Here is a 22802-nt window from a genome sequence, read left to right on the forward strand (position 1 = left end):
GAAGAGCCAGTCGCTGTGTGGGGCGGGCTGTCCTGCTGTCAGGGAGCTCTTGCAATGGGGAGTTCCTCTTGCCTAAATTTGCTTCAAGTAGAGGTGGCAAGGTGGGGCAGGTGGGCAACTCCCCCTTGCCCCAGTTGCTTTAAGCTCCTGCGTTTTCATGAAGTGGGAAAGTTTCCAAGATGAGGTCAAGTGCTCTGTCATGGCGCCATCTTGGGAGCCAGAGGGTGGCTGTAGGGGTGTGGAACACACCCCTCCTTGCAATCATGGGGAAGGCGATGGCACCCCCACTCCATGGCCTTCCTGAAGTGGAGTCTCCATCCCGCCTCATGGTCCAAGCATGATGGTGGTGGTGAAAATATCCCCTCCACCATCGCTTCTGTCCTGAGCATGTTCTCGCCTTTATTTCCAGGGGAGGCTCATATTGACAAAGAAGTCTGGCTATTTTCCGAGCACGTCAGTCAAACCCTGCCCAGTGGATGCAAGGGTAAGCGGCTTCGAGCCTAGCGCGTGTCTCTCTTGGGAGCGCCGGAATCCAATTCTTTCTTCCCAGCTGGCGCATATGTTCAGAGGACGACTTTCCTCCTCTCCTCCTTTCCTGTCCCTGCTAGCTTTGCAGCCAATAACTTATAAACTACTTGGTGGATTAAAAAAAACCCGCTCTCCGCGTGGGAAGCCCATCAGGGACGATCTATGTCCTAATTAGGATGCCCGCGCCACAGTAACGCTCCATTCTGCTCCCTGCAGCCTCCCAACAGCCGGCCTCCGTCACGGGAGATGGACTACTCGGCGTATCCTTGGTGAGTCGTCCTCTTAACGTCGGATCTGCTGTACGAGGAGGCACTAAGACGGATGGTGTCTGCTGCTTTAATTGAACGAACGTCACAACGCCTGCTATAGCACAAGATAAATTTGGGGTCTGCCCACCCATTCCTCCTCAATATGGAGATATAAACATTGATTGTATTTGGCTGTTTACAGATGTCAATGAATTTGAGCTCGGAGGCAGGAGCTCCAAATCCTTGGTTAGGCCTGCACACTGTAGCAGCCGCAGAAGCATAAATAAATGCATGTCTAAATAAATATATATCAGAGTTGAAATATATAGAAGACCTCTGGCGGTCTTCTAGTCCAACCTCTTGCTCAGTGCAGGTATCATCATCATCAATAATAATAATAATAATAATAATACAAACAACTTTATTTGTTAGCCGCCCGATAATAAATTGTCCTCTGGGCGGCTTAAGCACACATTACATCAAAACAGACCCAAAAAAGGGAGGTGGGGGAGAAAATACAAAAACAATTTAAAAAACTTTTTAAAAAATCGGATCAGAGTTTTTTAAAATTTAAATTTAAAACTTTTAAATTTTGCATGGCCTGAGTGAACAAAAAGGTCTTTTACCTGGAGTCTAAAAGAAGAAAGTGATGAAGCCAGGCAAACCTCACTGGGGAGGCTATTCCATAAGTGGGGTGCAACCACTGAAAAGGCCCTGTCCCTAGTGGCCACCCGCCTCCCCTCATTTGGCAGGGGCACTTGGAGGAGGGCCTCTGAAGAAGATCTTACGGGCTGGGTTGAGACATATGGGGCAAGGGTAACCCGGACCCAAGCCATTTCAGGCTTCAAAGTTTAAAACCAGCACCTTGAATTCGGCCCAGAAATGGCCTGGGAGCCAATGCAACCAGTGAATCACTGGCATAATAAGCTCAAAACGTCCAGCCCTGGTTAATAATCTTGCAGCCCTATTTTGTACCAGCGACGGTTTCCGGACTGTTCTCAAGTAGTAGTAGTGTTGCATCCGCAGTCCGTTTCTGTAGTAATGGCCACAGCATCCCTGACATGAACTTCCAGTCTGTGGTGGAAAACCCCTAGAGAAGGTGAGCCCACCACTGCACAAGGTGGACTGCTCCACCCCTGAACTGCTCTTGCAGTGAGGGAATCGCTCCTACTGTCTAGCCCGAATCAGCTTCCTAGCAGTTCCAAATCATAGAATTGCCGAGCTGGAAGGGATCGGGGAGATCTTCTAGCCCGGCAGCCCTGTTGAGTGGCCGTGGCGATTTTTACCCTCACAACCACCCTGCGAGGTAGGCTAGGCCGAGAGAAAAGTGTCTGGCCCGCAACCACCCGCTTCGCCGGGGAGTGAATGTCCCCTAACAAGCCGCATGTTTCTTAGGTTTGCAGGAAACATGGAGAGGCAGCAGACAGACAACCTCCTCAAGCTCCACGTCAGCGGGACGTACCTGATACGGGAGAGGCCGGCGGAGGCCGAACGATTTGCAATCAGTATTAAGTAAGTAAGGGGTCATAAGAACATAAGAACAGCCCTGCTGGATCAGGCCCAAGGAGGCCCATCTAGGCCAGCATCCTGTTTCACACAGTGGCCCACCCGATGCCTCTGAGAAACCCACAGGCAAGAGTTGAAAGGGGCCTGCCCTCCCTCCTGCTGTTACTGCCCTGCAACTGGTACTCAGAGGCATCCTGCCTTTGAGGCTGGAGGTGGCCTGTAGCCCTCTGACTAGTAGCCCTTGATAGACCTCTCCTCCATGAAGTTATCCAAACCCCTCTTCAAGCCATCCAGGTTGTTGGCTGTCACCACATCCTGTGGCAGAGAGTTCCACAAGTGGATCACGCGTTATGTAAAAAAGTACTTCCATTTCTTGGTCCTAGATTTCCTGGCAATCAATTTCATGGGATGACCCCTGTTTCTAATGTTGTGTGAGAGGGAGAAACATTTCTCTCTATCCACTTTCTCCACACCATGCATGATTCTATAGACCTCTTATCATGTCTCCCCGCAGTTGGCTTTTTTCTATATTTCAGCCCCTGGTTCCAGTCCTGCCCTCCTCCTCATCTGGTTTTGGTTTTTGGTGAACTGAAACTCGCGTTGTGTTGCTCATTTGTGTTGCTTCTCAGAAGCAACACGAACACTCATTTGTGTTGCTTCTCAGTTCTCACTTCAGACTTGGGCGATACGTTTCTTCTTCTTCACTGTGGGTCTGCTCACTGTGTCCTTTTAGGAGGGCAAAGCTCCTTCCGTCGTGTGATGGGCCAGGGGTTACTCTCTGCTTTCCTGGGCTCTGCTGTCAGTAGAGAGATGGCTCTGATCTCCATTTAGGAGCACGCCGCTCCTTCGAGGTAGGCGGCTGCCAGTTAAAGTCTGCTCTAAAGCCACTGACCAGGTCCCAACACGACTTCAACGACCCAGAACTGTCTGGCTTGGGCCTTACAGGCACTGTACAGCCAGAATCCACACAACTAAAACCCTGATGGGCTTAGCAGCTGTATATCTCCAGCATCGCCAATCTCAGCCAGTCTCGGCCGGTTGTGTCCCGTCCTGTGAGGTCTTCTCAGCTGGCCCTCCTTAGTGTCCCGGGCCCTGGTGCAGTGCGCGGTGCCTGGGCCCATAGGAGGGTCTTCTCTGTGGCCGCCCCTCTTCTTCGGAACACCCTTCCCCCCAGATTCGTTCGGCCCCCTCCCTGGCTGCTTTTAAGGGCCTTCTCAAGACGCACCTGTTTCGCCAGGCGTTTGCCCTATAATGATAATAAGATTCAGCCATCCCAGGTCCTTGGGAAGGACTCGAAGTCTGGATAAAACAAACCAGTCAATAACACCTGTCTGACTGTGTAAAAAAAAATAATAATACATTCTTTTTCTTCTATTCTGCTATCCCCTGGTATTGCTATGTCGATTATTTTGACTTGTTTTTCTTTCTTCTCGACTACCGTTATATCTGGTGTATTGTGTGGCAGATGTTTGCCTGTTTGTAGTCGGAAGTCCCATAATATTTAGAAATAGGAAAAATAACAAAATACAAAGATCTACAAATGGAAATTGAAAGGCTGTGGCAGAAAAAGACCAAAGTAATCCCAGGAGTAATTGGTGCCCTAGGTGCAATTCCAAAAGACCTTGAAGAGCACCTCAACACCATAGCGGCCGCAGAAATCACCATCAGCCAATTACAAAAAGCAACTTTACTGGGAACAGCCTATATTCTGCGATGATATCTATAATGATAACAACAACAATACTGATAATAAAATTCAGCCATCCCAGGTCCTTGGGAAGGACTCGATGTCTGGATAAAACAAACCAGTCAATAGCACCTGTCTGACTGTGTAAACAAAAATAATAATTAATAATGTTGTTTTAATTAATTGTTATTGGTATTGTTGTTGTTCACCACCTATAGTCTTTGGAGGCGGCAGTATATAAGAATTTTTAAATTAATAAACTCAGCTCTAGACAAACAGTATATGAATCTTAAAACAACCCACCAGTAGTGGATCGTGGCTTTAGATCAGTCTTCAACGGATGGTGGCCTCCCTTGAAGGAGCGGTGTGCTCCTAAATTGGGATCAGAGCCATCTCTCTACTGAGGGTAGATCCCAGGAAAGCAGAGAGTCACACATGGCAAAGATGGGAGCTCCCCTTCCCCCATCTATCTTTGGCTCTCCTGAAGCCGCCTCCTCTGGTCAGGGCTGAGCTTAAAGTGCCCTGGTGTGGGGTGCAGGTCCTGGGGCAAATGTGGTACAGTGGGGAGCCCTTTACGGTTAATGTAAGTGGGGGTCATAGGACGGGGCTTGGGGCGTTTGCCCAGCCTGCCCTGCCCTAAGGACAGCCCTGCCTCTGGTTGTTTCTCCCCAGGTTCAACGATGAAGTGAAGCACATCAAGGTGGTTGAAAAAGACAACTGGATCCACATCACGGAAGCCAAAAAATTCGAGAGCCTGTTGGTATGGATTTTTAGGGGGGAACCAAAAAGTGGCCTGGGGGGTCGGGTGGAGGAGGGGGGTTAGTCGTTCCGCAGCTGCAGTTTCCTTCGAGGGCTCCTTGCCCAAGGCTCATGGCGTGTGCTCTTTGCCCTGTAGGAACTCGTGGAGTACTACCAAACCCATTCTCTGAAGGAGAGCTTTAAGCAGCTGGACACGACCCTGAAGTATCCCTACAAGTCCCGGGAGCGCTCTACCTCCAGAACCTTAACACGCTCACCAGGTAATCAGAGCAGGCTGTGTGGAGGGCGGGATTCGGTCCAGGTGATTCTCAGCCTTGGGTCCCCCAGATGTGGTTGGGTTACTTCTTCGGCCATCGTGACTGGGGCTGATGGGAGTTGAAGTGCACAGTATTCTTGGATTCCAAAAGGACAGTGATGGTCCAAAAAGAATCCAATGGTAACTCCGCATAAATATGAAAATTATGCATTCCTAAAATATAAATATAAAGAAAGAGAGAGAGAGAGAGAGAGAGCTGCCATCAGGGTAAGAGGAAAGCAGCGGTACTGGCATTTGAATGGAAGACTACATGTGTGAGCACTGTAATATATTTTCCTTAGGGGATGGGGCTACTCTTGGAAGAGCATCTGTCTGCAGAAGGCCCCACATTCTCTCCCTGGCATCTCCAGATAGGGCTGAGAGAAACTCCTGCTTGGAACTAGGGGCGTGCACGGAACCGGCTGGTCTGGTTCAGTTCAAGTCCGAACCGGGACAGTTCAGTCTGGAACTGGTCCGGTTCAGTCCGGACCCCCTCGAATCCCTTCCCCACCCCGGTTTGGTCTGGGGGAGGGGGTTCTGCGAGATTTTGGGGTTTTATAATTTTTTTAAATTATTATTTTTTTAAAAACACTTACCCCCTCCAGGAGAGTTGTCCGAGGCAGTTGGGGCGGGGTGTCTGTGGAGGTTACCCTTTCCGCTGCCGAACTCCCTTATTTAAGAAATCAGCCACTCTTCAGCTGCTCTTTGGCCTTTCCCCCTCGGCCCAGTGGCCCTTTTGGAAGCCGCCACACCTGCACAATGGGCCTCTGCATCTGATGAAGCAAGCACTCCCACTCCCAAAGAATTAGGACCTGGCGGAAATTACTTTTTCTTCAGGAAGGCAGTCAGGCGCATTAATAACCATCCCGGGCTGGTAGCATCTCTGGGAAAGCATCCAGTTTGTGCCGAGTTTCTTGTATACCTTTGCACACATGTGCATCCACACACGCATGTTCAGGATTTCACATTTGACACACCGCCAAGAACCTTATTTTTCAAATGCCTGCAAATCCCGTGCATGCGTCTGGCCTCCCCAGAGTGATGTTCACCATTCCAACTGCAGGACCTAGAATTGCGTATTCATGCCATCACGTTGGGACTCACCACTCTCCCGCCTCGTCTCCTAACTTCTAATTCCACACAATGCATGTGTTAAGTTGAGGAATTCACAGCCACAAAGAAAGTGCTGCTTTGCAGAAGGACACAGTTTTTCCTGTCGAACTGCCTACCACAAGATATTGTCAAGACTTTTGGCTTTGAAAGGGAATTAGACACACTTGTGCTAGGTGTCAGGGTATCTTAATGGAACCTCCATGTTCAATATGCTAGAGGCAATATGCTAGAGTTCAACAACAGAGGTTGCCCATCTTCTGGCTGAACTGGAGAGATAAACCTGACCGGCTGGTGTTAGAAACTAGAAGAGTACGCCTAAATAAACCTTTGGTAACAAAGGAAGCTGAATTATACCAAGTCAGACCCTTGCGCCATCTAACTTACTCCCATCTACACTGACTGGCAGCAGCTTTTCAAGGTTTCAGGCAGGGGTCTTGCCCAGGCTTACATGGAGATGCTGCCAGGGATTGAACCTGGGACCTTCTCCATGCAAAGCAGATGCTCTACCACTGAACTATGCCTCCTTCTTCAAAAACATCTTATAGGAACGTAGGAAGTTGCCTTACACGGAGTCAGACCATTGGTCCATTTAGCTCAGGCTTGTCTTTACAGAAGGTGGTCTGGTGGTCGCAAGCATGACTTGTCCCCTGGGCTAAGCAGGGTCCCCCTGGTTTGCATTTGAATGGAAGACTACATGTGTGAGCACTGTGAGATATTCCCCTCAGGGGTTGTGGCCGTAGCTCAGGAGAAGAGCACCTGCCTGCTTGCATGCAGAAGGTCCCAAGTCCCCTCCCTGGCAGCATCTCCAAGATAGGGCTGGGAGAGATTTCTGCCTGCCACCTTGGAGAAGCTGCTGCCAGTCTGGGTTGACAACGCCGAGCTTGATAGGCCAAGGGTCTGACTTAGTAGAAGGCAGCTGCTTATGTTTCTAGATGAGGCCATAGCTCAATGGCAAAGCATTTGCCTTGCAAGCAGAAGGTCCAAGGTTTCCTCGCTGGCAGCATCTCCAAGAGAGGGCTGACAGAGACTCCTGCCTGCCACCTTGGAGAAGCCGCTGCCAGTCTGGGTAGACAATCCTGAGCTAGATGGTGAGTCCCCTTACAGCATCCAAAAATTTGTCACCCATGGAGGCCACCTCACTCTGACCAGATTCTCACAGGTGTAGACATAGATGGCCATTGGGGAACCCAGTGCATTCCGTAGCCATCTGGAAGGAACCTGTGCATTTCAGTGGGTGTTCTCTGCCTTTCATGTTAGGATGTCCTGAAACTAGTCCACCGTAGGCTTTGCATGCAGAAGGGCTCAGGTTCACTCCCTGACAGCATCCCCAGGCAAGGCTGGGTGAAAATCTGGCCAGAAACCCTGGAGAGATGCTGCCAGTCAGTGTAGACAATCCTGACCTACATGGCGCAGTGGTCTGACTCAGTATAAGGCAGCTTTGGATGTTCCTATGTACACTGACTGGCAACGGCTTTCCAAGGTTTCAGGCCGGCAACTTTCCCAGCCCTACCTGGAGACGCTGCCAGCAATTGAACCTGGGACCTTCTGCAGGCAAAGCCGATGCTCTGCCCCTGAGCTGAGGCCCCATTCCCAAACAGGAACACAGGAAGCTGCCTCCTACTGAGTCAGGCCTTTGGTCCCTCTAGCCCAGTATCGTCGACACGGGCTGGCAGCAGCTTTCCAAGGTTTCATGCTGGAGCGTCCCCCAGCCGTGCCTGCAGATGCTGCCAGGGGTTGAACCCAGGACACCACCACGTGCAAAGCAGACCCTCTCCTCCTGAGCTGTGGCACAGGAGGTCTGATGGTGCAGCTGGTCTGATGGTGCAGCAAGACAGTTCTTGCGCTCTTGTATTTTTAGAAGCCAATTGCCGCATGCTTTGTGTTTGCTTTACTGGGTTTTACTGCATTGTTGATTTCCCCCCATCCTTGTCAATTTCCCCCTTTTTAATTATGTTTTCTCCCTCCTTCTTCTCCCCGCTGCTTTGTTTCTCTCTGACCTCCGTGCAGCTGCCTGTGCTTCCTACAATTTTTCTTTTCTCAGTCCTCAGGGCCACAACTTCACTTCTCAGAATTCCTCCACTCCTTTCTGGTCAGGTATAGACACACATACACATATATATATCTGCGCATATCTGCACACAAAGCGTGGAAACCACCCTCCCTCCTGTGAGAGGAAAGCAGCACCTGCTGGCCGTCTGGAGAACAGCCTGGACATTCCCGGCAGCCTTTCTGTAGAGGAGGGCTGGGCTGAAATGAAAGCCCTTTTTAAAAAGATCTTCTGCATTTCTTAGCAGAGTCAAGTATAGCCCCTCAAGTGTCTTGGGGGCCAGGTTGCGGCAGAAATTAGACTCCAAACTGTTAGTGGCGGGGAACAGAGACCAAAAGCCAGATGTTACATTCTTTGGAGAGAACATACCATGATCTGGGTTGTGTGTATGCTATGATTTGGTGTGCTTCCTAAAAATCTCAGCCATCTAGGAAAGAGGGAAGGGAAGAAGGAGAGGGAGGGAGGGAAGGAAAGACAGAAAGAGAGAGAGAGAGAAGAAAAGGAAGGAAAGGAAAGAAAGAAAGACCCCAGTCCCTATGGAAGTGAAGATATGCCTTAAAAGTATGAAATGTTTCCAAAAGATGTGGAGTTCGCGCATAAGATTATCAAAGGCAGGGCTTTGCATACTGGTGGAAACGGAATAATTTAAGCAAAATAGCAACAGTAATGCAGATTAAGTTATGCCAAACAAGGAATTCTGCAAATGCCTCTGGCTTCCATCCGTCCCAGGATTCTACTTTTCTTGCCACAAATTTTTGTTTTGTGTGTGTGTGTGGGGGGGGGGGGGGATTTCAACCCAGTTAGCACAGATTACACACAACCCAGACCATGACGTGTCAACTTCCTGGAGAAAATGTCATCTTCTTTACTTTTTTCTGCACTTGTATTACTCAGAATTTTTGCAAATGGCTTCCCACACATACCTTGGTTTTCTCTTCGGGCCAAATTTGGGGGCACAGCTTGGGCAGTGGAGCTGATTTTCTCACAGGATGGATGTGTGCAGCCCACAGTCTCTTTGCAAATTCATTTTCCTGCCATATTCTAACATTCCACTCAGTAGCATGCCCCTTGTTCAGCTTCCATGTGTTCCAGTGGGGCTTTGTGGAGGAGAACTTCCAGGGATGCCCAGAGCGATTTTTGGGCCAGTTCCTGCCCTCCATCAATGGCCATGCTCCAAAGCTATCTTCACCATCTCTTTTCCACCTCAGTCTTGAGAAGACCTATCAGTAGAACTCCTTTTCTCCCGGCACCCAGATCCACTTCAACCTTGGCTTGCAAAATATTTGGCTTTGATTACGTTTTTCAGGGCAAGTTCAAAGAAGACCCAAAAAACCGAGAGCTTTTTTTTTAAAAAAAATTTATGAACTGCTCCCCACACTCTGTTCTTTCTACAGTTGTGATTGGGTGAATAAACGTGTCCTCGTTGCCTTTTTAAAAGTTGCCAGAGATGGGGAGGCTCTTATTTCAACAGGGAGCGCATTCCAAAGTCCATTATTATTATTATTATTATTATTATTATTATTATTATTATTGATGGCCCTGAATTTAAGACAAGCCCCTTTACAAATAGAGGTGGAATACACCTTATTCACCCCAAAAGAAGAGGACTCTGGATTTAAGATGTTCCCCTGATTTCTAACATGAAAGAAATTTAGGGGGCGTGTGGCTAGTCTTCGATTCAGGTAAATACTGTATTTGGGCAGTTTTCGAGAGGTGGGTGGAGCTCAGCGTTGGAGAGGCATGAATGTCACCAATGGCGTTTGTCTCAATGGCCACCAGTTGCTCGGTGTCATTTCCTCTCCACAACGCCTCCTCTGAGTAAAGCTAGCTTATGCCGTAACATCGTTCTCCCAGAGTTTTGGGGGGAAACGGCAACCGTCAGTGTAGGGTCCCATCTCCCCACAAAACTCCCCTCAGAATGACACCCCTCGGTGACGTAGCCTTGCTTGGAGTGGGATTGTGGGAAATAAACAGGCAGCTGTTCAGAAGGGCACTGCTGGTGCCACTGCAGACCAGAGAACAGCGTGACAAGGTAAGCTGGAGAGGGGAGTTCCAGACCCCCTTTCCATCTCCCCGTCCTCCAAATTTGGAGCTGAAAGATCTCCGATGAGAGCTTTCAGCCTGGAACAGGCATTCTAAAAGCAAGAAGGGTCTTCCCGCTGCGGCCTTCGCTCTCAGTATCCATCACGGCAGTGCCGCAAGAAGCAGAGATCTCCACAAGAGCCCAGGTTGAACTGGTCGGGCCCCACCCTCTTGGCCACAAGACCCGGTGGCTCGTGCTTCCTAAACCTCTTCTCCCTGTTTGCCTGCAGTATTCACGCCTCGGGTCATAGGGACGGCGGTGGCGAGGTACAACTTTGCTGCTCGGGACATGCGGGAGCTCTCGTTGAGGGAAGGGGACGTGGTGAAGATCTACAGCCGGATTGGTGGGGACCAAGGGTGGTGGAAAGGAGAAACCAACGGACGGGTGAGTGCCGCTTTTTCGTCAGCTGTGCATGTGGACAGCCCAGTCCGTCTGCTTTGGAATTCCCAATCCGGTCCTCGGTGGGTGGGAAGATAATGCATTTCCCAGTAGGAGCTGAATTCATCTTTAAATGCCGCTTTGGCGGGGGTCACTACAGACGCATCCATTACTGTGGGGTTGGGCAGAGAGCCTTGCGGGAGAGGTGCCCATTCCTTGGGCCTCCTACTGGTCAGAAGAGGGGACAGCAGGCATTTCTGCAGTTGCCTATCTGCTTCCGAGTTCAATTTAAGGTCCTGGTTTTGACCTTCAAAGCCTTGCAGGGTTTGGCACCTCTCTGCCTACAGACCCGCCTCTCCCATCCAGTTACATCCCATCTGGTCAGATCTTCTCAGATGGCCCTTTTGTCAGTCCCTGATTTCCGAGAGGTTCGGGGCGCTAGGACCCATGAAAGGGCCTTTTTGGTTGCTGCCCCACTTCTCTGGAACTCCCTTCCCCTTCAGATTCGCTTAGCTCCTTCCTTATTGATTTTTAAATCTCTGTTGAAGACTTTTCTTTTTTGCCAGGCTTTTACCCTATAGTTTAACCTATTTGGTTTTTTCTTTTTGTTAATTACTTTAGATTTTAATTTAAAATGTAATTTTAGTGCTGTCTTGCTTTGTATGTTTTTGTTTTGTAGAGTCTTCGGAGTGGACGGTATATTAAATGTTTCTAATAAATAAATAAATAAATAAATAAATAAATAAATAAATAAATAAATAAATAAATAAATTTCTGGCCACGCGGCAGGCCAGGGGTAGGCAACATGGTTCTCCAGATGTTGTTGAGCTACAACTCTCATCATCCCCAGCCACCAAAAAAAAGCACTTTTGGATGATGGGAGTAGTAGTCCAACAGCAGCTGGAGAATCAAGGTTGCCTACCCCTGAAATAGATCATGCTGAGTGGAAATATTTCTACACCAGAACAGGAGTCTAGCTCAGAGGGACAAAGTCGGGGGGGGGGAGGGATCTGATCTCCCCCTCCTGCCTCTCAGAAGAGAGGGGGCCAGGGCCCATCTTCACAGTCTGTTCCAGGGCCCACTCCTCCTGGTCTGCACGTGGCTCAAGTGACTCAGGAAAGCTAGTCGAATCCTGCTCTGTAGACTCAAGGCCCGCCGCACTTCTTCAGGGAAACCCACAAGACAGCCCCTCTGCACTTGTAGACCTTTCTGCTTCTTCTGAGGTGTGCTACCAGAATTCCCTGCTTGGTTTCAGATCTGCTTCCTGACTTCTCCAGCTCACCTGTTATTCTGCATAGTATCATGTCCCTGAATCTGGGACACCCCTATACACACACACACACACACACACACACACACACACACCCTGACAAAGTGGAGCATTCAGGAAATGAGACAGGGTAGGAAGACCCTATGACCCAGAGCCTGGGTGACTGTATGCGACCGAGATCCCCACACACACATCAGGGTAACCACAGCCAGTATGCCCAGGATGACCTATGGACCCGGCCCATCCTTCTAATACTCTGACTCAAAGGAGTCCCTGGAGGGCCTGCCACCTCAGGCATTGGTCCTCCAGGGCCAGTACTTAGAAAATTGGGCAAGTCCCTTTATTGATTATTACATTTCAATACCGCCTCAAACAACCCATCACTAGGTGAGTCTGAAGCCCCTTGAGTTTCAAGGGGCTCCAGGAGGCTTCAAGCCCCTTGAAACAATAGAACCCCACCCCTCAAGAAAGGGACAGGGCTAATCCACTCTACTGGAGCAACAGCCATAAACACCACCAGCCAGCTCCAAATATCTGCTGGAGCAACGTCCATCTCATGCCTGTTTCATCCAGCTCCCTTGACTGTCTCTGTGAAGCTCTCCAAGGTCCTGACCTCCTTGAAGCTGCTTGAGCTCTTTTTTCCTCCTGGATACCCTGCCTTGGAAGAGACCCCTAGAATGGGAGAGTTTGTCTTTAGTCTCTTGAATTGTGACCTTGGCTTTAGCTCTTTACCTGGGCTGACGACTGCACACTTGTCGCTCCCCATTACCGCTGCTTAGGCCACCGCAAGAGCTGTATCCCGCAAGGATACAGGGCTCCTGTTCCTGAGTATCCTGCTCTTTGCCACAAAATGTTTTCATCCTCTCTGTCTTCCTGCTGCAGATCGGCTGGTTCCCTTCGACCTACGTGGAGGAGGAGGGTGTTCAGTGACAATCCAAGCTCCCGGCCCATTGGGCAGGTGCCCAGAAAAATCCTTTCCTCACGCATCCGTCCCCGGCACTCTGAGTGCAAAGTGATCTGTCCCTCTTCCAGCATTGACAACAGAGATGCGAGTCTGGGTGGGGAGGGGCCGTTTCGCGTGGAAGGGTGTGTGGAGGAGAGAGCAACCGCAGAGGGTTGGATGCGCATGTGCAAGGGGCTCGGAGGTGTTCTGCTGCTTCTCACTGGTGGCATTTCTTGTACATAAGATTTAAAAACCTAAAATCCGGTCATGTTTGGGGAGAGCCTTGGCGGGGTCTAATTGGGGGGGGGCAGCAGGCGTGACTGTTGCTCTGCTCTCGTATAAGATGTGCACCTCTTCTGGGGACAAAGCCATCACTGGAGCGGTGGGTGGAATGAAGACTCCCATTCCTGCAAGGAGCGAGCTTGAGAAGAGAATTCTCCAATTCTGAGGTACTGGGAATTCTGCATTAGATCATGGTAATCTGAATGCAGTAAGGAGTCGCTTGAGCAAAGGATGATCCATTGGCTAGCCTCCGATCCAGATACATTGGCTAGCCTCACCCTTTCCTGGCCATGGTGGCACAGTTGACACTTCTTGATTCAACTCGAGCAGCCTCCCAGCAAGGAGAAGATCTGCAGTTAAATCACTTGTCCCAGGGACCCACCATCCCTGCATACCCCAGATCTACTTGAATTCTTCTGGAGCCCCGTGCATGTCCGAGGCCCAAGTGGATGACTGTCAGTCGTCTCTCTGTTTCACCCGGATATCAGCGAATGCGTGTGACCGTTAACTGAGACCACCTTAGGAAAGAATTTTCAGAAAATTCTATGCGAGGGTTACGCCCGGTGAAGATATTGTTTTGGATGGCACTTTGGTGGAAGCAAGGACTTGGAGTGGGTCTCACACGGAAATGGCAGCAATGAGCCTGCATAGTTCTCCCTGGTGGGAAATGGCAGCAAGGAGCCTGCATAGTTCTCCCCGGTGGGAAATCCATGCAGAAGAATGGACCATTCTCTTCGTCTCTCCCATGTGGTTCCCTCAGTGCATACTTTACCGGGACAGCATGGGCAGAAAGCCAAGGAAGCCGCTTTGGCGTCATTCACATGAAGCAGAAAGTGGTCCTTGGAAGCACCGATCCACCTGCACCACCTGTGCCTAGCCTGATCCTCTTAAGCTCTCTCACACAACTAAGGGCCGTGGGGAGCTGGTCCTGAAGTCCTCTTCACTTGTGTGCTGGCAGCCTCTGGACACAGTACTGCCTTGGGTGGTGGGGTGGTGCTCTTTGGGTTATTTTAAATCTGCTTCTTTGCCCCTGTACAAAAAGGTCCTCCTCCAGCCACCGATGCCCAAACAGTAGTCACTCTTATGTGTACTAGGTAGAATTTGCCAAAGCATATCAGTCCTAAGGAGGATGAAGGACTCTCCTCCCCGCAAACCCCCTGTTTGGGATTTCCTCAACATTGCTCAGAAACAGCAACCCAGGAGGAGATGCAAAATACGCTTTGAATGTGGGAGGCAACCCAAATCCTAGTAAGCACCCCCGGATCACCTCCTTTTTGCCCAAAGGAAAAAAGATCCGTTTCAAAACGACCTTCTTTCCCTCATACAAGGACGGTGCACAACCCTCCTTGTTTTTCTTGGGTAATGAGCCCCAGAAATATCCCCTCCTTGGGAGTTTTTGGGCTGTAGCTCAGAGGTGGAGCATCTGCTTTGCATGCAGAAGGTCCCAGGTTCAATCCCTGGCAGCATCTCTAGGTATGGCTGGGAAAGATTCTTGCATGAAACCTTGGAGAGCCGCTGCCAATCAGAGCAGACAGTGCTGAGCTAGATGGACCAAGGGTCTGACTCAATATAAGGCAGCTTCCCATGTTTCTATGCAATCTTGAGGCCCTTGAAAATGTTGATTTCTTCCACCTTGGCAGAAACGTCTTGAGTTATAATTCCTCTCCAAAGCATTTATGGGTAGGCACGTCAGTTTCGGCACTACAACATCCTGCACGTTGAAACTTGGGCATGGTTCCTAAGAGCACGTCTGCATCTTTTGAAGGTAACAAGCTGTATCTCCAGGAGTGGAAATATGCATGGGGAAAAGCCAGCTTGGAGGGAGGGGGAAAGCCAGCTTGGAGAGAAAGTAGGGCAGAAAACCAAGTGAAAGGGGGAGTCATCAGTAACACGTCTCATCACCCTCTCTCCACTACCAGGTAGTGCTTAGTGCTTGAGTGTCTTCCAATTGTGAATACTTAATGGTGAAGAAAAAAACATACTGTATGTGCTCAGAGGCACTCTTGTTACTACCGCCTTTCTACTCCCTTCAGTAGTTTAGTTGCCAGGCCAAATGTTTAAGACACCCACGGCTCTATCGATGACCAGACGGTTTTAGATACAACAGCTGCATCTACACTGAAATGCCTCACCATCCTCCACGGTGAATTCTGAACAAAATCCAACCATTTTTTGGCTGAAAAAGGGAAGGGGAGTGTGACAGGGGTCTTTATTTGTCTACTGTTGTAAGAAATTCTTTTTTCTAAAGCAATCGTTTTGTTTGTAATTAATTATTGACCCAATTGTCGCCGCAATATATATTTGTGAATAAGAAAGGAAGTTTTTTTATTATGATGGCGAGAATATTGTACATATATCTGAGTTGATTTTGCAAAACAAAAAACAAAAACAACTTTGTTTTTTTTTAAACAGAAAAAGTGTAACAATGGAAAAAATAATTTGTAAATTCCTTGATTTATTTGGGGGTTTTGTTTTTGTTCAGTTTCTTTTGCACTACCCTAAATTGGGGCTAGATGGGGGGTGATGGGAGAAATACGTAGAAATATGAGAGTTGTTTGAGGGATAGTTCATAGCTGGAAAAAGAATCAGCAACCATTTGCAATTGCTTTTAATGCTGGAACCTGAAAACAGAACTTGTAGCTGCTAATTAGTCCCTTTCCTTCTCCCCGCATGTATTTTTACAATCTCTTACGTTACCATCCAAGGAAATCCTCCAACAAACAAATACAATGTAATGTTATTGACAGATTCTCCCCCTGCCTCCCTCCCTTAAAACGTTATTTTTACTGCAAATAAACACCTGCTCTTTTTTTCGGCAGCAGAGGCATTGATGTGGGTTTTCTTTGCTCTTTTCTGGGTACCTTTGCTTCTGAGAATACACCATTTTGAACCCCAATGGACTTCTAAATGATTTCTGCGTGACTTTCAAAAGCCAACTATGGAGCATAATTTTTTAAAAGCAAAATTAATGAAATATTGCTAAATGGAGGAGCCCTCCCCCATGGGAACGAAGGGCAACTTATCCCTAAGAATTTGAGACTAACATCAAGGATGTGGTGGGGGCTGCTTAAGCAGTTTGGGGAGATATGTTGGCAAGAAGGAGTCCAGCAGAGAGCACTGGTAGTGGTCAGCCCCCTCCCGCAAGGAAGCAGGCTTGCTGGAGTTGGAGTCGGTGACGGAACTGGAACAGGGCAATAGCAAGGATAGCTAGAGGAGCCAGAGCTTTTGTACCAAGGTGGCCCAATCGGTGTGGAAAGGCAAAAAGTGGAAGCTAGAAGAGGATTGAGGTGAAGACAGGTGCAGCTAGGCTTACCTATCACAAGAACACACCTAGGAGTTGTTTATGTTTGGTTTTGTTTTTCAAGGTACATTTAAAAGGCTGTCTGTGGACGTCTGCCAGTTGCAAGGGAGCAATGGCAGGGGAGGAGGTGCAGACGCCAGATTCATGGAGGACAGGCTATCAGTGGCTACTAGTCTGGGGGCTGGGGGCCACCTCTAGCCTCAGAGGCAGGATGCCTCTCAATTCCCATAGCAGGGGAGCAGCAGCAGGAGAGAGGGCGTACCTTCACCTCTTGCCTGGGGGCTTCTCAGGGGCATCTGGTGGGCCACTGTGTGAAACAGGATGCTGGACTGGATGGGCCTCCTTGGGCCTGATCCAGCAGGGCTGGATTGAGCAGGCTGCTGATCCAGCAGGCTGCCAGAAATCCAAGAGGGGAACTCTCAGCCACCGCCATTTGAGGGACACCAGCCCCACCCTCAACTCTTGAGAAGAAGATGCACCTGACAGGGACGCTTCTCCCACAGGTGCCTTCCCACCTGGGTCCAGTGGGTGGAGCCTGGATGAGGCCCCGCCCCCTCCATCTACCACGGCAGCAGAGAAGGAGCAGGCGAGGCGGCTGGCCATGGGAGAGGCGATGGAGGAAGGTGCCGTAGAATCCAAGGGAAGGAGTTGAGGCACGCAAGGAGAAGGCCATGGCGTGGAGTCAAGAACATTAACAGTTGAATGAAGCAGACCTGAGGTACAGAGAGGCAAGTGCAGACTGCTTTCCCCTGTTCTGTTAGCCTGGCATACAAGTAACTAAAGCCCCATTCAAAAGCTGTCCTGGATCAAGGAATGGCTTAACCAAAGACACCACATCTGCCAGATACTTGGCCCAACAAGCTGCCTCTTCCCATCTGAGAAGTGCTGGATGAGGCAGGGCTGCCCCCTCCCGGCACTCCTCGTAAGGTCCCAGGGCTTCAAGGGAAGCAGCCCAGCTGGGGGCTGTGATTTGTGCTGGCCCCTCTGAGAGTCAGTTTATGCAGTCTGCAAAATCAAGAGGCAGAAGGTTCCCTAGGCTGCACCATTTCAGCGTGCAGGGGGAGGGGCATTTGAAACTGCCCTGTTGTCGATGAACTCTTCTCACGTGTAGAAAATGATTGCAAACGTGGACACAGCGGCAGAGGTCAGACAAGTGAAGCAGGACAATCTGCCTTTGTTACGCTCCTTGTGGAAGAGCACAGTAGCTGCCCGCTAGCTAGACCTATTTTCTGGTGTCTCTCTCCGGCAAAGCCCTTTTGACTCTCTCTGAGCAGGTTCTGGAGTCTTGAGTTTGAGTGGGCTCCCTGATTGTGAGGGTAAACGTGGTACGCAACAGCCGGAAAAGGCAATGGGTCTTGCTCAGAGCCAAGCCTAGGCACAAAGCAAGTAAGTTACAGCTCAAGGCCTCGCATTGTGAGGGGATTCTGAAGACCCCCAAGTGACTAAATTCCCACTTCTACATCACGTGCCTTCATTTAATCCTGACAAGATGGAGGTGAGGATGATACTGCTTGCTTTTTATCAGATACGTCAGCTACGCCCATTTCTGGAGGTAAATGACCTTAAAACAGTGGTGCACATGCTAGTAACCTCCAGGCTTGACTACTGTAGTGCACTTGGTATGTAGTTTGGAAAAGCTCCTTTTATCTATTATTATTTAATTATTATTATTATTACATTTATATCCCGCTCTTCCTCCAAGGAGCCCAGAGCGGTGTACTCCATACTTAGGTTTCTCCTCACAACAACCCTGTGAAGTAGGTTAGGCTGAGAGAGAAGTGACTGGCCCAGAGTCACCCAGCAAGGATCATGGCTGAAGGGGGATTTGAACTCGGGTCTCCCCGGTCCTAGTCCAGCACTCTAACCACTACACCACACTGGCTCTCTAGGCTTTTGGCTATAGGGCATTTTAAGCTGGACATAGCTTGGGAGCGCCGCATGTCATAATCCGGCCCTTCTGGTGCTGCAGAAGCCAGTGCAGGAAAGATTTCTTGCAGGGACAAAGCCTGCAGTGATTCCCAGATGTCAGGGTGATTCCTAGTGGGAGTCAAAAGGCTGCAGTCCTAAAACCTAGTTGCCAGGAAGTAACTTCCATTGAACCTCACTGGAGCTTAAAGTAAAGGCAAAGTGTGCCGTCAAGTCGGTGTCGACTCCTGGCGCCCACAGACTAGCCCTGTGGTTGTCTTTGGTAGAATACAGGAGGGGTTGACCATTGCCTCCTCCCACGCAGTATGAGATGATGATGCCTTTCAGCCTCTTCTCATATTGCTGCTGCCCAATATAGGTGTTTCCCATAGTCTGGGAAACATATCAGCAGGAATTCGAACCAGTAACCTCTGGCTTGCTAGTCAAGTCATTTCCCTCTGCGCCATTAGGTGGTTCACTGGAGCTTATCTCTGAGTCAATCTGTTTAGGAACCTAGGGAGCTGCCTCCTACTGAATGAGACTCTTGGTCCATCTAGCTCAGTATTGTCTTCACAGACTGGCAGCGGCTTCTCCAAGGTTGTAGGCAGGAGTCTCTCGGCCAGCCCTATCTCGTTGGAGATGCTGCCAGGGAGGGAACTGGGAACCTCAGATGCTCTTCCCAGAGCGGCTCCATCCCCAAAGGGGAAGATCTTACTGCTTAGCAAAGGGGAGACATCCAGACTAAGCTCTCTGTCCTCCCTGTTTAGGATCGGACTGCTTCTGTGTTAAACATCCCCATGCCCCTGTTGGCGTCTGGGTAGGGCATTGCCCTGTGCCTTTAACCAGGACGGGTGAACCGAGCCCAGCTGCTGTTTCAGCCCCAAGCCAGGCCCACTTCTCTCTCTCTCTTGTCCAATCAGAGCCCAGCCTGCAGCCACCACCCACCTTTTCATTGTCCGTAGAGGGAATGGGTTCAGCTGTGCTCCATCTGGCTTGTGCATTCTCTCTCTGGCCACCTCTGTGTGTGTGTGAGAGAGGATTAACTCCCCTGATGCTGGTGAAAGAGAGCTGAGCAAGCCGCAAGGTAGAGCCCCCCTGAAGCAGGGAGAGCTTCTCTTCCCTCCTCCTTTCTTCCCCACCCCACCTTTGTTTGCCTTTTCCTCCCTCCCATTCTCAGGCAGTCAGCTTCTCCCAGGGTTGAAATTATAGGGTTTCCAACCTCCAGGGTTGCTCTGGGGTTTCTAGGAACTGGCTTCCATCTTCACATGACTCTTGAAGGCAATTCTGGAGATTCTGATGGCTCGATATTGTGAAAAAATAGTGGAACAAGTATTGCAGGGTGATGGGGAATCCCAGGGGTGGGTGGGATAAGATAATCCCTGGAAATAGCTTCAGAGAGTTCCTTGTGAATTAATACGTGGTTAATGGTAACTCATAGTCATTTCTAGGAAACCTAGAAGGGAGTTCCAAACTTTTGAAAACTTTAGAGATATTCTAATGCTTTTTAGTTTGGTATTTTCATATAAAAACACATTTGTCCAGCAAGAACAATTATCCATTGTAACAAGAGTGTAAGTTCTCTTAATATACGAGATCTAGTGCTTGGGTGTTCTGGTGATCATTTTAGATCCCACCTTATCTATATCTTTGCCAGTTTCTTATGATCATTTGTCCATATAAGATTTTTTTGTTTTGTTAGTTTAGATTTTATGTTCTTTAGAAAGTTCCCTTGGGGCAGAAAATTTTTGAGATCAGTTCTGTTTCTTAATAGGGAGTCCAATAAATGATCTAAAGTGAGTAAATGTTGAAGTTGTGGGTATTCACGCCATGAAAGAATGGGGAAACTGTAGAGGTGTTCCCAGGGAGAACTTCTGATTTTATTTATTTATTTATTATTTATTCGATTTATATACCACCCTTCCAAAATGGCTCAGGGCGGTTTACAGCAGAATAAAAACAATTAAAACCAGTTTTGATTACTAATATGCCCCAATCAAACAAGGCTGGATAGTTCTTTCCAACATGATTTTGTCTAATCCTTTTTCTTTTTTTTTTAAAGTTGTGTAAACTCTCAGCCATCACTGCATCTTGCAACAGCAGATTCTGCAAGTCAGGGACTTGAAGACGGTCCCCAGATTGTTTTTTTAGCTATTGTGGCTGCAGATGATGGGTGCTATAGTCCAACAACATCCAGGGACCAAACCGTTCTTTTTAATTTTGATTTTCAGACACACACCCACACCCTTTTTTTAAAAAAGGAACATGCATATTCAAGTTACATCAGATATACAGGAACAAAAAATTGAGGATTCTTGGGCATTTCACTTGGTGATCCACTATCAACTGCCCTCATCAATTAATATACATATAAAAGAAATGATAGTAATAAGGCTCTAATCATAGTGCATTTTGCCCATTATGGCTTGCCTTTATAACTTGTAAATATCAGAACTAAATATCCTTCTGACCACAAGAGTATTGAATTCAATCTTGATGATCTATTTCTGTCTATGATATTGAGAAAGAATAACCATCGCTCAAGAAAATGGCTTCTGTTATGTATATTAAGTCCATGGAACCTTTATGATGTGGTATTATCTCTAGCCACTTAATGGTGCAATGGGGAAATGACTTGACTTAGCAAGCCAGAGGTTGCTGGTTCAAATCCCTGCTGGTATGTTTCCCAGACACTTATATCAGGCAGCAGTGATACAGGAAGATGCTGGAAGGCATCATCTCACACTGTGTGGGAGGAGGCCATGGTCAACCCCTCCTGTATTCTACCACAGGGCTCTGTGGGCACCAGGAGTTGACCCCAACAGGACTGTGAACTTTACTTTTACTTTACTATCTTATCTATGACCATGAGCTCCCAAGTTTGAGAAGTCCTGCCACAAGCAGACAGGATGAAAGCTGGTCTTGTGGCAGCAAGCATGAATTATTGCCAATGCTAAGCAGGGCTTGCCCTGCTCTGCATTTGAATGGGAGACTGCATGTGAGCACTGCAATATAATCCCATTGGGCATGGGGCCGCTTTGGGAAGAGCATTTGCCTGCAGAAGGTTCCCAGTTCCCTCCCTGGCAGCATCTCCAAGATAGTGCTGAGAGAAATTCCTGCCTGCAACCTTGGAGAAGCCACTGCCAGTCTGTGAAGACAATACTGAGCTAGATAGACCAATGATCTGACTCAGTATATGGCAGCTTCCTATGTTCCTATTCCCACTGCGAAATTTTCAGCATACAAGATCAGCTAATGTTGTTGCTAAAAATATTTATATTCTGCTTTCCAATAAAAACCTGCTCTTAAAGCAGTTTGCATAGAAAACAAAATGAGTTTTATAAGAAGAAATAAGAATAAGTCTTAGAAGAGTTAGGGTACTGTTTTCTAGTACCAGTAGAGTAGAGGAAACAATGGAATGAAAACGACAAATATTTATATACCACAGTTCAACAGAAGTTCTCAAAGCTCACAGCCTAAAAAAGAAACATAAGACAGACCCCAGCAATGGCCAGAGGAGGGATGCTGTGCTGGAGATGTATAGGAACATAAAAAGCTGCCACATAGTGTGGCATTGACCCTTGGTCCATCTAGCTCAGGATTGTCTTCACAGACTGGCAGTGGCTTCTCCAAGGTTGCAGGCAGGAATCTCTCTCAGGCCTATCTTGGAGATGCTGCCAGGGAGGGAACTTGGGACCTAGATGCTCTTCCCAGAGTGGCTCCATCCCCTAAGGAGAAGATCTGACAGTGCTCACATTTCTAGTCTCCCATCCATATGCAATCAGGGTGGACCCTGCTTAGGTAAGGGGACAAGTCGTGCTTGCTACCACCAGACCAGCTCTCCTCTCCTAGGACCAGTTGCTCTCCCCCTGCTCAACAAAGAGAATCACCACTTTTTAAAAGTTAGCAGGAGTTAGAATCTCTCTGCAATGCTGAGCGCATACAAGGCCTCTCACTGGGACAGGCGGAGACGGCTGCTCTCTCGCTCCGCTCCGAGGAAGAAACCGTCCCTGCAAGTTGCTGACACGTCACTTGTGATTCGCAGAATTGCAGAGACTCTGGGACGAGCAGTCGCTGGCCAATAGCAGCAGGCGTTTCCACACCAGTTTCTGTTTTCAACTCTGGGTTAATGTCTTTTGTGATCGCAGCATGGCTGAAGGCAGGGAGCCCGGCCCATGAGTGCAGAGCAGACTGGGACGACTGAGACGCCACCGCGCAACTGAACAGGTAAACAGCACAGAGCTGGAGGCCACAGCGCAGTCGGACAGAGGGCAACGCCATGCGTGTCTCACGGCACATATGCTCGCCACCTGTATATTGACATTCCAGGGGTGTTTCCAGGCAGCAAGCATGTGCAGTGTGAGTGATGTGTGGGCATAAGTCTTCACTGACTGTGTGTGTGTGTGTGTGTGTGTGTAAGAGAGTCCCAATTGGAGCAGGGTTTCCAGGTGCACGGTCAC

General features: G+C 48.8%; 2 protein-coding genes across 9 annotated transcripts in view; both read left to right on the forward strand.

Moving 5' to 3' along the window:
• The window catches only part of VAV2 (vav guanine nucleotide exchange factor 2), a 268700-nt gene extending 252743 nt beyond the window's left edge, over window positions 1-15957 (forward strand). For 4 of the 7 annotated variants that reach the window (XM_053282176.1, XM_053282177.1, XM_053282179.1 and 1 more), the window contains 8 exons: window positions 410-484; window positions 745-797; window positions 2172-2288; window positions 4642-4729; window positions 4865-4988; window positions 8144-8230; window positions 10496-10650; window positions 12797-15957. In XM_053282176.1, coding sequence (XP_053138151.1) covers window positions 410-484; window positions 745-797; window positions 2172-2288; window positions 4642-4729; window positions 4865-4988; window positions 8144-8230; window positions 10496-10650; window positions 12797-12844 — 747 coding nt within the window. In that variant the 3' untranslated portion in view covers window positions 12845-15957. Of the gene's footprint in view, window positions 1-409; window positions 485-744; window positions 798-2171; window positions 2289-4641; window positions 4730-4864; window positions 4989-8143; window positions 8231-10495; window positions 10651-12796 lie in introns of those variants that run through there. The other 3 variants (XM_053282180.1, XM_053282182.1, XM_053282181.1) reach the window with 2 other exon arrangements.
• Window positions 15958-19314: 3357 nt separating this feature from the next.
• The window catches only part of SARDH (sarcosine dehydrogenase), an 81907-nt gene continuing 78419 nt past the window's right edge, over window positions 19315-22802 (forward strand). For both annotated transcript variants that reach the window (XM_053281704.1, XM_053281705.1), the window contains exons 1-2: window positions 19315-19429; window positions 22491-22569. The gene's annotated coding sequence lies outside the window, so the exon portion shown is untranslated. The remainder of the gene's footprint in view (window positions 19430-22490; window positions 22570-22802) is intronic.

This window comes from Hemicordylus capensis, chromosome 17 (assembly GCF_027244095.1).
Source record: "Hemicordylus capensis ecotype Gifberg chromosome 17, rHemCap1.1.pri, whole genome shotgun sequence".
NCBI lineage: Eukaryota > Metazoa > Chordata > Lepidosauria > Squamata > Cordylidae > Hemicordylus > Hemicordylus capensis.